Source organism: Neltuma alba, unplaced genomic scaffold, assembly GCF_004799145.2.
Source record: "Neltuma alba isolate B1F8T4 unplaced genomic scaffold, ASM479914v2 tig00002523_pilon, whole genome shotgun sequence".
NCBI classification, from domain to species: domain Eukaryota; kingdom Viridiplantae; phylum Streptophyta; class Magnoliopsida; order Fabales; family Fabaceae; genus Neltuma; species Neltuma alba.
This window is the reverse complement of record NW_021632898.1, coordinates 1-15589: the sequence shown is the minus strand read 5'-3', so window position 1 is coordinate 15589 and position 15589 is coordinate 1. Positions and strand designations below refer to the sequence as shown.

Here is a 15589-nt window from a genome sequence, read left to right as displayed (position 1 = left end):
TTATATGAGGGGTCAAAAATTATAATATATATATAATAAAACTACATATTTTTGTGAATTCATTTTAAGATGTTTAGATGAAACCAAACCATAGTTTGAAGAATAATTTCTGAAAAATGGATTTTGAGAAAAAGTTATTATGATAACATGAGAGTGTTTGGATAGCTGTTATCAGAAATACTTTTTATATGTACAAGTTACTAAAAAAAATCCAAGTTAATATAATAATTATATAAAAGATAAATTTTATAAGATATTTTAATTTGAAGGAATAAAATTGTTAATAATATATTTTTCATCAACATAATTAATAATATATAAGATAATGTAATTAATAAATAATTAATGTGTGTGTATATATATATTTATAAAATATAAGATAAATATGTTTATAGAAAAATAATTGAGAAGCATTAAAGTCATATTACCGTTAGGATCTACTTTGACAGGTATAATCATACTCTCCAAATTAGGCCAAAAGCAAAATTGATTCATTTCTTCGGAAACTATAGTTTTAAGTCTAAAACAATGATTTTGATCCAAAACTGTGGTTTGCTATTTTTTTTCCTGTTTAGCAAATTTTTTACCCAAACCATCCTAAAACCATGGTATTAGCCATTTGCCAAACAGGCCTGTTGAGTTGTAATTTTTTAATAAAATTTTTTGAAATATAAGTGTCTGGCACCCGGCACCCGCACCGTTAAGTTTTGAGTTGTAATCATTAAAAAATAGCGACATTGCACCACATGGTTAACAGAGATATAAACGGCGTCTCTTGTATAGGTGGGTCCCATTGGTTTTCGCTTCCGCCCCCTCAGTATCAGCCTTCTTCATCTTCAAATTTTTTTTTTCCCCTTCCAAACTCTCTCCTAATGCCTCGTCGTCTTTCTCACCTCTTCATTTTTTTCCCCCTGCATTACTCCGCCCCTCTTCTCATCAATCCTCTTCCTTTTCATCACTTCTCTCTCTTTCTTCCAAACTCCCTCTATCCCTACCCTTCATCTCTCCACTCGTCATTTTCTTCCTCTCCTTTTTTTTATCATTGCAAGTCTGTCACAGTATCAAGAGATTGGTGACACACTCAAAGATGCCCCGTGCAAGCTATTTATTTAGTGTTTTGAATTAAGTATTAAAAAAAATAATAAAAATTTTATTGTGTGAAAAATATCAATTTTTTTAAAATAATAGTTGGGCATAGTCCTAACCCATCCCGATAGGTTAAAATCATTATGGGTCCGTTTGAATCAGCGATTAGAAAAGTAATTTCTTGAAAAAGTAGCTTATGGAGAAGTGAAGTTGGGTAAAAGCTAAATTGGATAAATTGAATTGTGTTTGGATTGGAATTCAAAAAAGCTAGTTTGTAAAAGTGAAATTGATAAAAGGTTGTCTAGATTATGATTGAGTAAAAGTAAGTTTAGTTGTAAAATGACTAAAATGGGCATGAGTTTTAATAAATAATAAAACATGATAAAAGAAATAATTTCACATAATACAATGAAATTAAAATAATTTAATATGAAGAAGTCAAATTTAATGAGTAAATTAAATTTTAAAACTTTAAAAAAAATCATAAAAGATATTTTAAATATAAAGTGAAACATGAAAAAATAAAAGTATATTTCTAGGAGCATATTTAAAAACAAAAGCATATTTCTAATTTATTCATTACTTTCAACTAATTTTAACTAATTTTTTGTTATCTACAAATTAGTTATTTGAGACTTATAATAAGAACCAAAAGAGGTAATAAATTTCTTAACTTTTTCTCTCTCTATATTTTAAAAGCTATAAGTTATAAGTTATAAGTCATAAACTGTTAATTTTAGTTTATAGTTTATTATAGCTTTTCATACAAAAACCTAATTGCAGAAAAACCCATCTAAATAACATCATTGTGTCAATCGGGCTTATAGTGCTTATAAGCTACTTATAAGCTCAAAATAATTAATGCCAAACAGGCACTATATGAGTTTTTTGAATTTGTACTGTTTAATCCTAACCCATCACATGTCAACTCGTAACGGCGGATTGTCCCGTGTTACTATCTTTGCTTGCAGAAGCAGGTTGGCCAAGTTGGTCATGCTGGTTAGTGTTCTAGAGATTACTCCTTGACCGGGCCAGAGGCCAGAGCAGAGAAGATGACGATGAAATCAGCAGTGGCAGTGGTTGGTTTGGCGACACCGAGGTAGCTACCGTGGAGGCTGACTCTTCAAACGTGGACGCTTTCATTTGACGGGGTCGAACTTCGGAGTTTGAATGTGGAGGATACCGGAGAGAGAAAAATGGGAAAGAAGAAGAAGAAGTGTTAGAGAGGAATACAAAGGGGAGGGAAGGACGAGGGTCTAAGGGAGAAGGATACAAGTGTGTGGCGAGAAAGAGAAGAATGAAGAAATGACAGAGAAAGGATGACGGTTGGCAAGAGAAAGGAGGAAAGAAAAAGAAGATGAAATGCGGACAAATTTAGGGCCAACCAAATCAAAAAAAAGTAAACGGTGCTCCGGGTACTTAACAACAGAGGCAAAATTGCTCCACTTTTAAGTGTATATCTATTTTTGCATCCTTTCAAAAGAATAAATTAAGTGTACATCTTACTCCTTTTGATCTTATATATATACTCCTCCGGTCCTAATTATAAGACCCAATTGACTTATTTGAGGAGATTAAGGAAGTAAGTTAAGTTGGTTATTTATAATAAATAATTGTTGTTATTCCTAAAATATCCTTGCTAATTAAGTATATTGGCTAAAACTATCATTATTAGAAGGATTATCTTGGAAAAAAATGTATAAATATAAGAGACAAAATGGATTGGGTCTTATAATTAGGACCAAATAAAAAGTCAAATTGGATCTTATAATAAAGACCGGAGGAGTATATATATAACTTTCAAATTTGAGAAAGTATGTGGTTAATTTTATAAGTTTCAATTTATGTTTATCTTACTCCTCCAGTCCTAAATATAAGACCCTTATACACACTAGTATAAGGGTCTTACATATAAGACTAGAGGAGTATCATTTAATGTATTTTTTTAATTTTATCCTCAAATTATTTATTCTATCTCATTCGTTGTACTCTCTTTTATCATATTTCTTCACCCATTTTCTTTTATCCTTCTTTTTTATTTATTATTAGGGCATATTTGAAAACAACATTATATTTCTAATATATTTGCTTTTAACCAATTTTAACTAATTATTTGTTATTCTTAAATTAGTTATTTGAAACTTATTTAAGACTAGTGGGAGTATCTTATAAGGCTGGGCCAAAAAAAAAAATTCATCTGTAATTCGGCAGTTTTCCTTTTCACATTTTAGTATTGTCTTCTTTAACTGGACAATTTAATTAAAACGATCATTGTTTAAGGTTTTATTGTCATTTTCCATAATTAAAAGTTGTTATTTTTTAAACTAAAATGGTTATTGCACATCTACACTACATATCTAGATCTAGATTAGTATCGAAGCATGACTTCAAAATAATAATGTCAATGAAGACAGCCCAAAATTCCAAAGACAACGACAGCCCCAGAATACAAACATAAGTCTCGTTGTTGTTTTATTTTTCTGGTGATAAGCCTTATTCTCATAATTATTTTTTGACAGGCCTTATTCTTTTTTTTTTGAAAAAAAAAACCAAAGCAGGCCTTATTCTTGTTGATTCTTACAAGGACAAGTGTTGGATACGAAGGAAGTACTCCTCTGATCCTTAATATAAGACCCATTTAACTAATTTGATTAGATTAAGGAAGTTAGGTAAGTTAGTTAATTATAGGAAATGTGACACGTTTTTTCTAAAATACCATAATCATCTTTTTTAATACCCCTCCTCCTCTTCTATTTGATTATGGTTGAGGGAGTATCCATAGGGTAATTTAAAGAATATTGATAAATATGAGAAATGAGTCTTATATTTAGAACTAAAATCAACTCAACAATTAGGTCCTATATTAAGGACTGGAGGAGTATATACTTTTTCTAAAAGAAAATAAGGAAGTATATGCACACACACAGGTGTGTGTGTGTGCATATATATATATATATATATATATATATATTTATGATTAATTAAGTAATGTCTAAGCGGTGGAAGAGGTCAAATGCCAAAACTTTGAAAATGGGATATAGTAATACCTAGTCCTTCTTTCTTCTGATGTCATATCTCATGCGGCCAACTAAGGAGAAGTTGCGGGTCAAAAAAAGAAAAAAAACTAAGGAGAAGTTTTTTTTTTTTTTTAAATATTATTATCCGCATTTAATATTTTTTTCTAAATTATATTATCAGGTTATTTGCCCCTCTCAATAGGAGCGCTCAGACTCAAAAGTGGAAGATAACAAACCTTCAACCGTCCTTTTTTCACAGCTTCAACCTTGAATTGTGAATCATACTATCACCCCTTCTCCTTGCTATAAAAATTTGTTTGATTTTTATTTTAATTTTAAATATAACACCCAATCTATATATATATTACTTCCGGTCTTAATTATAAAAGCCAATTGATTAATTTAAAGAGATTAAGGAAATAAATTGAGTTAGTTATTTGTCCTAAATAGGTATTGTTTTTCTTAAAATATCCTTACTAATCAAGTGTATTGATTAGAACTATCATTATTAGAAAGGCTACTTTAAAAAAAATAATTATAAAAAACAAAATAAATTTAAATTTTATATTTAGAACTAAAATAAAAATTAAATAGAATATTATATTGAGAATCGAAAGTAGTATAAATTATACAACCGGAAAAGAAAAGAGAGAGGAAGACAAAATTGGGCGACAGGTGCGGACGCTGACGATTCCCAACAAAAAAAAAAGCACGCTAAACTTGAAGGCCAATAAGAGTATTCAGTGCTCGTTTTGCCAAGATGTCATCTGTTTTTTAATATTTGTTTATTTTTTAAAATAATTTTTATAATAATAATAACTATAGTTAATATATTTTATTAGTAAAAATATTTAGAAAAAAACATATAATTATTATAAATAATTAATTTAACTAATTTTTTTTAATTTATTTAAATTAATCCACTAGATTATGGTGGTGTTTGGCTTTTTTTTTAAACTATGGTTTGATTTTCCAAATCATAGTTTGGGAAAACATTTACCAAACACCTTTTTTTTTTTTTTTTAAACCATGGTTTTTAGCAAAACTATCGTTGTGAGCTTGCAAACCTTGGTTTCACTGAAGCATCACGCGGGGAGCTTATGAGGAGTAATAAATAATAATATTTTTTTTATTGGAGAGTGACTTTTGCCGGGGCTGTGGCTGGGGGCTGGCAGCCTAATAAATAATAATTTTGTATAAAAAAATTATGGGATTTCATGTTTAAAATCTTTAATAAATAATAATATTTTTTATTGATAAAATAAATTATTTTTCTAAAAACATATGTAATTATTTTACATATATACACATTAATTATTTATTATTTATATTATTTATATCTTATTTATTATGTTGTCAAAATATATATTATTAACAAATTTATTGTTTCAAATAAACATATATTATGAAATATGTTATATGTAATTATCATTTAAATTTATATCCTTTTTAGTAATTTTAACATATAAAAAAACACTTCTGATAATAACTATCCAAATACTCCTACTTTATTAAAATCACTTTTTTAGAAAATCTATTCTTTTAAAATCTGTTCTCTTCAAAATCTATTTTCTAAAAGCTATTTTTTAAATCATGGTTTGAGGTTATCCAAACACCTTTTAAACAGCGATATATATAGACCCTATCAAAGTTACCTCAAAAACAAGTACAATAGTTTTCTTTTGACCGAAGAAAATAGGCATTAGTTGAGACAAAGAGAAGACGAAATAACGAAATACCTCTGTCTGGGGTTTGTTAGGTGGGGACTGGGGAGATATTACGCGGTACTCACCTACCCTTATCAGGATCTATTTCTCAATTCTAATTTCCTCAGGAACTGAATTAGTTTGATATCCCAGATACGAATCAGTATTAATAAGCAGATTCATTAATCATCCAACAAATATAGCTAAGCGGAAATTAAAGATGCAAGCGATCAAGGAGACGTTCTACATTTCGCACGGATCGCCGATGCTGTTGATCGACGAGACGACTCCGGCCAGAGGATTCCTCCAGAAATGGAAGACGGAGGTGTTCCCGCAGAGGCCTTCCGCCATTCTGATAATCTCCGGTCACTGGGACACCGAATTCCCCTCCGTCAACGTCGTCCCTCTCAACGACACCATTTACGACTTCTATGGCTTCCCCAAATTCTTGTACAAGGTTCGTTCCTATTTCTTCCGTTCCAAGTTTCTCAAAGCTCAGATCTCTCTCGCTCTTAGGTCTACGTGCTGTGGGGATTAAGTTGCTCGTTGAAAGAACTAACTCAACAGCACGTAAGAATTCAATCCTTATGCGTGATCTCTGAATTACATCGTGCAGCTGAAATATCCGGCACCGGCGGCTCCAGATCTGGCAAGGAGGGTGAAGGAGCTTCTGGAAGCGTCGGGGATAGAGCGCGTGGACGAAGACAGAACGCGGGGCTTGGACCATGGCGCGTGGGTGCCACTGATGTTGATGTACCCTGAGGCAGACATCCCGGTGTGCCAACTGTCAGTTTCAGGGCACAGAGACGGGACGTTTCATTACGAGATGGGAAAGGCATTGGCTCCCTTGAAGGAAGAAGGAGTTCTGATAATTGGGTCCGGAAGTGCCACTCATAACCTGAGAACAGCTCGCTGGGACGCCGGGGGCGATGTTCCTTGGGCTGTTGAATTCATTTCCTGGTTGAAAGACTCTCTTCTTAACGGCAGGTACTGTATTTTCTTTGCTCCCACAACATAACTTAGCCTCACAACATAATACTACCAATATGGCTGAGGAGATTCAGCCTTAGGATACAATATACGAATTACATGTGTGTGTGTGTGTGTGTGATGCCATCGAATCTACATATATAGAATGGCAGACAGAATAAATGGACTGAAGAAGGATGTCTCATATATGGAATTGAAATTTGAAATAGGAAAGGGTAAAAGAAGAGAAGAGAGGAGGACGACATATAAAATTGAACTTGGAAAACCCATTGTCAGGGAATAAAAGGTGATGATATATATACATGTGCAGATACGAAGAAGTGAACAAGTACGAAGAGAAGGCACCACATGCGAAAATGGCACACCCATGGCCAGATCACTTGTTCCCATTGCATGTCGCCGTGGGCGCTGCCGGCGACAATGCCAAAGCCCAGGTGATTCATGACAGCATCCGTGGCGGTACCATGTCTTATGCCTCTTTTAGCTTCGCATCTCATACTCCCTCCTCCTCGTCATCACCCGCACTTTGAAATCTTGCAAGGTCAATAATTTACCTTTTATTCTGTCTGCATGAGAAGAAAATTAGAGAGCCAAAAGAATTCTATTACCCTGACTCCTAAATAATTATTCTTCCTTACAAGATCCTAAAGTGGTGTACCTGTGGAGTCGGAACTCTTGGGGCGGCCTAGACGTACAGCTGCGATAAAGGTATAAAATAAGAAGAAGAATGATAAAAATAAGACTCATTTGTGGGGCTACCCCTCTCCACCACCCCCTGCACGATCCAATAATTATTGGAGAGTCCCTACTTATTTGTACATTATTATCATTATAATTTAATCGCGTATTCTATAGTCCTTGATGCAAATTAAATTATATAAAAGGTGAGATACGTACTTCTTTTCAAGCTATATATGTGTGCGCGCGCGCTCTATGACTATCGCTCAATCACGTCTTAAATCTTAAACTATTATATTACCTCCGATTTTTAATATAAGAATTAAAAATTAATTAAGTTTATTATTAATAATAAATATGTGTTGTTTTTTTTTTTAAAATATCATTACTAATTAAGTAAATTGGTTAGAATAATTATTATTATAAGTATTACTTTGAAAAAAATAAATAAATATGAGATACAAAGTGGATTAGAATTTTATATTTAAAACCAAAATAAAAATTAATCGAGCTTTTATATTAAGAACCGGAAGTAGTAATAAAAATTCCATTGCTCTAGTAATGAACGAGGGCCTTATTTATTTTCATGGAAATAATTGTCGCAGGCACGTACTATTAAGGGTGTGTTTGGATGAAACCAAACCGTGGTTTGGAAAAGTGATTTTGGAGAATAGATTCTGAGAAAAATAGATTCTGTGAAGAATAGATTTTGTAAAAAAGTGATTCTGAGAAGTGAGAGTGTTTGGATAGTTGTTATCAGAAGCACTTTTTATATATACAAATTACTAAAAAAAAGACATAAGTTAATATGATAATTACAGAAAAAATAGATTTTATGATATATTTTAATTTGAAGGAATAAAATTGTTAATAATATGTTTTTTACCAACATAATTAATAATACATAAGATAATATAATTAATAAATAATTAATGTGTATATATATTTATAAAATATAAGATTAAATATATTTATAAAAAAATATGTTTATAAAAAAAATAACAAGATACATATCATATAGGCCCTCACACTCTCCCTTCTTTCTCCAAAAGCAAAAAAATTTTGCTTTTTCCAAAACCATGGTTTTGGAGTCAAAACCATGGTTTTGACCCAAAACCATGGTTTTGGTTTTAAGAGGGGGTGTTTGGGTAGATTATTCCCCAAACCATGGTTTGGGTCCCCAAACCATGGTTTGGGGTGCTACCCAAACAGACCTAAATAGTCACATAGGATTTGTGTTTGATAGATACTTTATGTCCTTTAAAACTGAAAAATAAAAAAGAAAGAAAAGCATACTATGGTTGAGAGGCATATTCAGAACTTGGTATGATAGTATATTTTGTATCGTTGAAAGGGGAAAAATTCAACTGGGGAAGAGATTAGAAGTTTTAATGTTTTCAACAAGTGATTGAGTGAAAAAATCAACATATTTTTAATGAATCTTAATTTAGCATAGCACTAACAATTTCTTTTAGAGACATGCTAACCTTCGTTGACTTTGGTTCTTATAAGCACCAAGCATTAAAATATTTACAGAACTATAAGTTTGTCTGGGATTTTAGAAGGACAAAGTTGAAAACTCATCATGACCTGTGTTACTTTAATAATTTAAAAGGTTATTATCATTAATAATAAAAATCAAAATTTAATAATGTGTGTGTGTGTTACACGCCTTACAATTCTCCTTTATGTGATCTCATGTTCTAAAATTGTGTTGAACATGAAATAAAAGGCAAATAATTAAAAAAAAAAGGGTTGTTAAAAAGTCGGATTTGATTTTAAAAGTAAGAAGAAAATAATGACATATATATTTTTTATGAAAGTAATATTATAGTAAAGTCTGTGAAATTATGGGTAGGGTTTCTTTACCAGGCAAAAGACTTACCGCCATCTATTTATAAATTATAATTTATCACAAGGTGGGGCATCCTTCAATCTAACGTGGCTCCGCTAAATTGGTGGTAACTTTTTGAGGAGCGCAAATTGCTTTTTTTAATTTTTTTGGAAGTTGAAATTATTTTTAAATGGATATATGTATTTTAATGCCTATAAGATAAGTTAAAATCTTGTATAAAATTAAAGAATTAAACATATATTTCGGTCTATTTTTTTTATATACAAGAGCGTTATATATATATTTAGATGAACCGAACAACAACAATTTTATTACTTCTGTGAACATCCAATGGGAAAATTTCTAAGAACGATTTTAACACTCCCTCTCTATGTGTTTATATATAAATATATATGTATATGTATATGTGTGGTAATATGGTTGGCAAGAAAAACACACACACATCTGTGTGTGTGTGGTAATATGGCATGGCAATTTATAAGTGTGGGGCTGAGGCTACCAACCAAATCTAGGACTCCCAACGCACTTTTAATTATAAATCGATTGTCTTGTTGCGAAGCAAGGGTTCATGATGACAGCTGTTCTTTGTTTCGTTTGATTATGATTAATGTAATCACTTTTGGAGTAATCAATTTTATAAGGTTTATGTCTTAAAAAAAGAAGAAGAAGAAGAAGCAAGCATATAAACTCCCCGCTTTTTTTAATTAAACGTTCTTTCTTTTAACATTTCAGTCCTGCATACAAAACACCTCTCTCTAACTCTTTCAATAAGCAAGTTAAAATCCATCTTATTCAAAATATTAATTTAACAATTTGATTATGAACATATAATAGCATGCTAAGAATTTGATTTGACCAAGAGATGATGATACGATAAGAATGAGTTTCAGTATCTATTTTTTTACAATAACAATAAGCTTCATCCCACTAAGTGAGGTCGGTTACATGAATCGTACGATGTCATTAGATATATTGTTAGGCAGAAGGTCTCGTTCAATTACTTCATTGAGCGTTCTTTTTGGTTTTCTTTTCCTGGCAAAAAAATATTTACTACCTCTGGTCCTAAATACAAGAGTTAGTTGACTAATTTGAATAGATTAAGAAAAGGGGTTAAGTTAGTTATTTGTAATAGATAAATATTGTCTTTTCAAAAATATCATTTCTAATCAAGTTTATTGGTTAGAACTACTATTATTAAAATGACTATCTTGGGAAAAACTAGATAAACATGAGAGACAAAGTAGACTGGGGGTCTTATATTTAGGATCAAAATAAAAATCAAACAAGGCCTTATATTAAGGACTGGAGGTAGTAATTTTGTTCCTTTATTTTTTTTTTTGAAAAAAGTTAGTCCACTGTTTGACCTACAGTCTGCAGTTTTTTTTTTTAAATTTGATATGATCTACATAAAAATCAATTTTTAATCTCTAATAAAACTTTTTTCAAATCATGTACATATACCCATATATCATAAATGTTGGAACTGAAACAAGAATCTACTTACAACCCAATATTTAATTTTGAAAACAATCTTGTTCAATCTTACGTTAGGAAAGCATTACAGTTGTACTTTGGGATTATTTCATGCCAACTTTGTCTTGAACCCAAATTAGAAAGATTGTGTTTTCTCTAATCCCATCTCAGATTTCAATTAAACATTCCTAATTTGTTATTAAAAACTTTAATTGAAGTGACCGTTTTATGATGTTTCTGATGCCTCTTTCACTCCTTACTATTATATATAAATTGAGTGCCTTTGTTATTTCACTTGCAAAATTCCTATCCATCCTTTCACTCACTCTCTCTCTCTCTCTCTCTCTCTCTCTCTCATGTGGCCAGTTTTTTCTCAGAAGGTTCTATCCATCATAGTCCGGTTAGAAAGTTCTCTTCTGTTTCATGTCAGAGCCAAAATCATTTCTATGATCAAATCCGTTTTTTCCTTAATAATAATTTAAGGTATTTTTCTGTTCTAGCTATAGAAGTTGTTATTTTGTGTTCTGTCTCCTAACATGGACTCTAGCAACTGTCATGTTGAATGCAAAAGGCCAAGCCCTTCTTCTCCTTCACCCATTACTGAAGAGCCTAAAGAACAGAAGAGGATAATAGTAGTGAGTTACCAGGAATGCCTCAAGAACCATGCAGCTTCAATAGGCGGGCATGCAATTGATGGGTGTGGTGAGTTCCTTTCTTCAGAAGAAGAAGGCTCACTTGAGGCTTTCAAGTGCTCAGCCTGCGGTTGCCACAGAAACTTCCACAGAAAGGAGATCCAATACTGTTATTCAAATTCCTCCTCCAATACTTTCTTTTATAGCTCTGATCAGCATTATCTCACCCCATCGCTTCCAAACTCCTCTCAGATCACCAACCCCATCTTTCTGGATCATCTTCTATTATCTCCCAACAAAACTGGCTCAAATCTTTCTGATCAGTCACATGATCATGACAGTAGTAAAGATCCCGGGGAAGAAGATCATAGGAATCATTATAAAGAGGTTGGGAAACCAGAAGATGAGAAGGTGATGATGAAGAAAAGGTTTAGGACTAAGTTCAGTGCAGAACAGAAGGAGAAGATGGTGAAATTTGCAGAGAAGGTAGGGTGGAAAACGCAGAAGATTGAAGAATCTGTGGTGCAGCAGTTTTGTGAAGAGATAGGAATCAAGAGGAGAGTCCTCAGAGTGTGGATGCACAACAACAAGAATACTTATGCAAAAAACTTGTGCTCCACTGGCTAGTTGCAGCAAATTTCCAGCTTATTGGCTGTTTCTTTGATTTGGTTTGGGATTGATTTTTGTTCTGTTTCACTGGTTTTCCTGTTTGAAGGGCTTTTGCATTTGTTCATAGTGTATCCTGTGTTCCTTTTCTTTCTTGAGAACAACGTGAATTAAATGTAGTTTTGAGGATCTTCATGGGCACTATATCAGTGTATTTTGCAACTAATTCAGCTTCCTCTTTAATTAGATTTTAATTCTTTTCTGACAGAAGAAAAACTCTTGCCAAAACACAATCTAACTCATTATCTGAATCAATATAATATAATGTGTCAAGTTCTTGATGCTTATACTACAATAACAAGAAGTTTTATTTCTCACTAGATAAGGCCAAATACATGAATATAATCACACTTTATCTTGTTATATGAACAACAACTCTTCAAATACATATTTACAAAGAGATCCCACAATAACTTAAGTATTATTCTTGATTTTCCCCTCTATCTCTTCGTGGGCTAAAACAATTTATTTGACTTTTTTTTTTCACTGATGCCACTAGAGGCATTCTTTATATATATCCACACCATCTTAAATTATTTTCTATAATTTTCTCTTTACAGATGTCATACTAATCTTTTTCATATCTAATTATCACAGATTTTATCTTTTCTTGTATGATCAATTGATCATATATCTTTGTCAACATTTTTATTTTTATTCGTTTTTTTTTTCTGGCTCGTGTTATTCCTTCAATCCTTGAAGTCCACTATCATTTTTTTTTTGGTTGTCCCTTTAAAGCGGTATCACTTGTATTAAAATTTTTAAGCTTTTACCAAAATAATAAACTCTTCCTTAAGTCCTGGATTTATCACTTATATATATTCATCTAGCCGGTCTTTATTTAATTCAAGAAACCAATTAATAACTTGAAATTTTTAAAGGAAGGATGACACTAAAGTTTCAAAACATCAATTTAACAATATTAGTTCTTGAAATTTTTTACTAAAGATAAATAGTGAGTTACAAATATAAATTTAAATAATTGCAAAGATGAAAATGCTACTAATTAAATATCAATAAGTTAAAACTTAAACGTCTTCATTTTCTATATCTTCCTCTTGGTAATTATTTCTTTGTGAACTAGTAAGCACATTATTTCTGCTTAAGCACATTACACAAGTCAAGGCTATATTATGATACCACGCACACCTAAATTCCATTGACTTGCTGTTTTGGGTGGGTCATGTGCGCAGAAAGGATGCTTGTTTTTTCCTACTGAGAATGCGCAGAAAGAAATCAACTTTTGAAATTGAAGTCCATAATTGAACTTGATGTCCTCCGTGGCAAGACATTAAGGGTAGGGCTTTGGATGCCAATTATAAGAAAAGTGATTAAGAATATTTTTAAATAAAAAAAATATATGATAATCATAGGTACTAATTGATGTTTCCATGATCCTTGTGTGGTGCAAAAAAGCGAACTGCAATTGATAACTTACAACTCAATCATCTATGGCGGCAGGTGAATCTGCTTCGTGGCTAATCTTTGTATTTATTTATTGTTTTCTTTGAAAGTTAATATTACCTCCAGTCCTTCATATAAAATTTTTTTGATTTTATTTTGATCTAAATATAAAATTCCAATCACTTTTTCTTCATATTTATTTTTTTTTTCAAGAAAGTCCTTGCAATAATAGTAATTCTAGCCAATATGCTTGATTAGTAAGGATATTTTAAAAAAACATATATTTATTATAAATAACTAACTTAATTAATTTCTTTAATTTACTCAAATTAGTGAAGTATAACTACAGGAGGTAGTAATTGAAAAACCCATTCAGTTAGCATGAGTGATAAGATCTCTCATTCTTCCAACAATTAATCGGGGATTTGATTTTGGGAAGGAGACCCCTGACAAATGCTGCATGGATTCATTATTATTTTCTGCATCGGACTCATTCATTGCATACTGCTGATTTGTAGTAAAACTTTTCGATGATTACAATTTTTTTTTTTTGAGACCTGAGAGTAATTTTCCCTTTGATTTTATCTTGTTTCTTTCAACAAAAGTATATTGAAATTTCAGAAAGTAATAGTAATATGTCGGTCAGCTATGTTATTTAAGTAACCCATATAAGAATGTATGTTCATTTTCCACTAAAAGACTTTCTAGCATAGATTCTCTCTAGCAGAGACAGTGAGATTGATCTTCATTGAAGAAACAAGCTGTGGAAAGATCAGTGTCACATCTTTAGGTCGTGTAAAATATTTGAACACAAAAAATACAAAAAAAAATTAGAATTTATGTGCTGTGTCCTGTGTGAATCCTAAAAATATAGTAATACCAGTTTCCCCCTTATATTTTATATTCCCTTTTCTCATAAATAATTTATAGATGCATGCAAACTAAGAAGACTCACTTGTGCTGGGCATATGCTAGTGGTATAATTTGCCCATATTAACAAAATAAAAATAAGTTCTTGTCCAAGAGCTTTCATTAACTAAAATTAAAAAATAGAATATAATTACAAATATCTTGTTTATATGCATCAAATGCAAGCATCAAACCATCTCAATTTTTTCTCTATTGTCTCAATCAACACTTACAAAATGGGTCATTTTGGTGATCCCTTTTTCTTGTAAACCTTTAAATCAAAGGCAACGCAGCCCTCAAGACGTGACCTTCTCCAGTGCACCATGCGGATTCAATAAATGAACACTAATCAGAAAAGTAAAATAAAGAAAGCCAAAAAGAAAAGGAGACAAATTGGAAGAAATTTTTTCCATATTTTGATCCACTGAAATATTATACGAGAAAACAACTTTAAGACAACTGCTTATGATCATATTCTTCAATAAAAATATAATATGCGTTCGCAAAAAAAAAAAAAGAAGCAGCAGAACATTTTTCTGAAGTGTCCAACAGCGAACTGGAAAATGTCGACATGTTATATATATATATATATATATATATATATATATTATTTTGAGAAGTCTGACAACAAATAACTAAGAAAACAAAGTATTGTCGGTTATAAAAATCCACAAGACTTCATGCCTACCGGTCAAGTCTTGAAGAATCTCACTCCATCCATGGTATATTTCAGCTCCACAAAACCTCCTTTCGAGCAGAACTTCAAAAATATGGGGGAAACAATGGTAGGAGTGTTGTGATTATAACCTAAAAGTCAGTGTCAAAACAAGCAACCATGATTTTTGAAACCATGGCTCTTGCGAAAGGGATGTAGCTCAAGCTATACCTGTCAACCACAAGATCAGAAATGGGGTGAATTATCAAAAATGCAGTAGTAGTATTGATGAGCATGATATCAAATTGGAATCATCACATTCATTCTTGCAATTTAAATTCAATTGTTGAAATGGTACTCAAATTTTTGTTAAGCAGACACTCTTGAGCATGGATCACAAGTGAGAATAGGCCGACTTACGTGGTCTCATCTTCCTAACCTTAAGTATTCAAATAAAAGCACATCTTTGGCAGAGAAGGTTCAGCTTGCCATGTCAAATATATCTACTTAAGTATACG

General features: G+C 31.7%; 2 protein-coding genes across 2 annotated transcripts; both read left to right on the top strand.

Moving 5' to 3' along the window:
* Positions 1-5901: 5901 nt before the first annotated feature.
* On the top strand, positions 5902-7661 carry LOC114731212 (extradiol ring-cleavage dioxygenase-like). Its single transcript, XM_028918354.1, has 3 exons — positions 5902-6266; positions 6426-6796; positions 7110-7661. The coding sequence occupies exons 1-3, from the start codon at positions 6030-6032 to the stop codon at positions 7327-7329; spliced, it is 828 nt and encodes a 275-aa protein (XP_028774187.1). The 5' UTR covers positions 5902-6029; the 3' UTR covers positions 7330-7661.
* A 3575-nt stretch (positions 7662-11236) lies between these two features.
* On the top strand, positions 11237-12064 carry LOC114731190 (zinc-finger homeodomain protein 3-like). The gene has a single exon (XM_028918321.1). The coding sequence runs from the start codon at positions 11342-11344 to the stop codon at positions 12062-12064; it is 723 nt and encodes a 240-aa protein (XP_028774154.1). The 5' UTR covers positions 11237-11341.
* The last annotated feature ends 3525 nt before the right edge of the window (positions 12065-15589 follow it).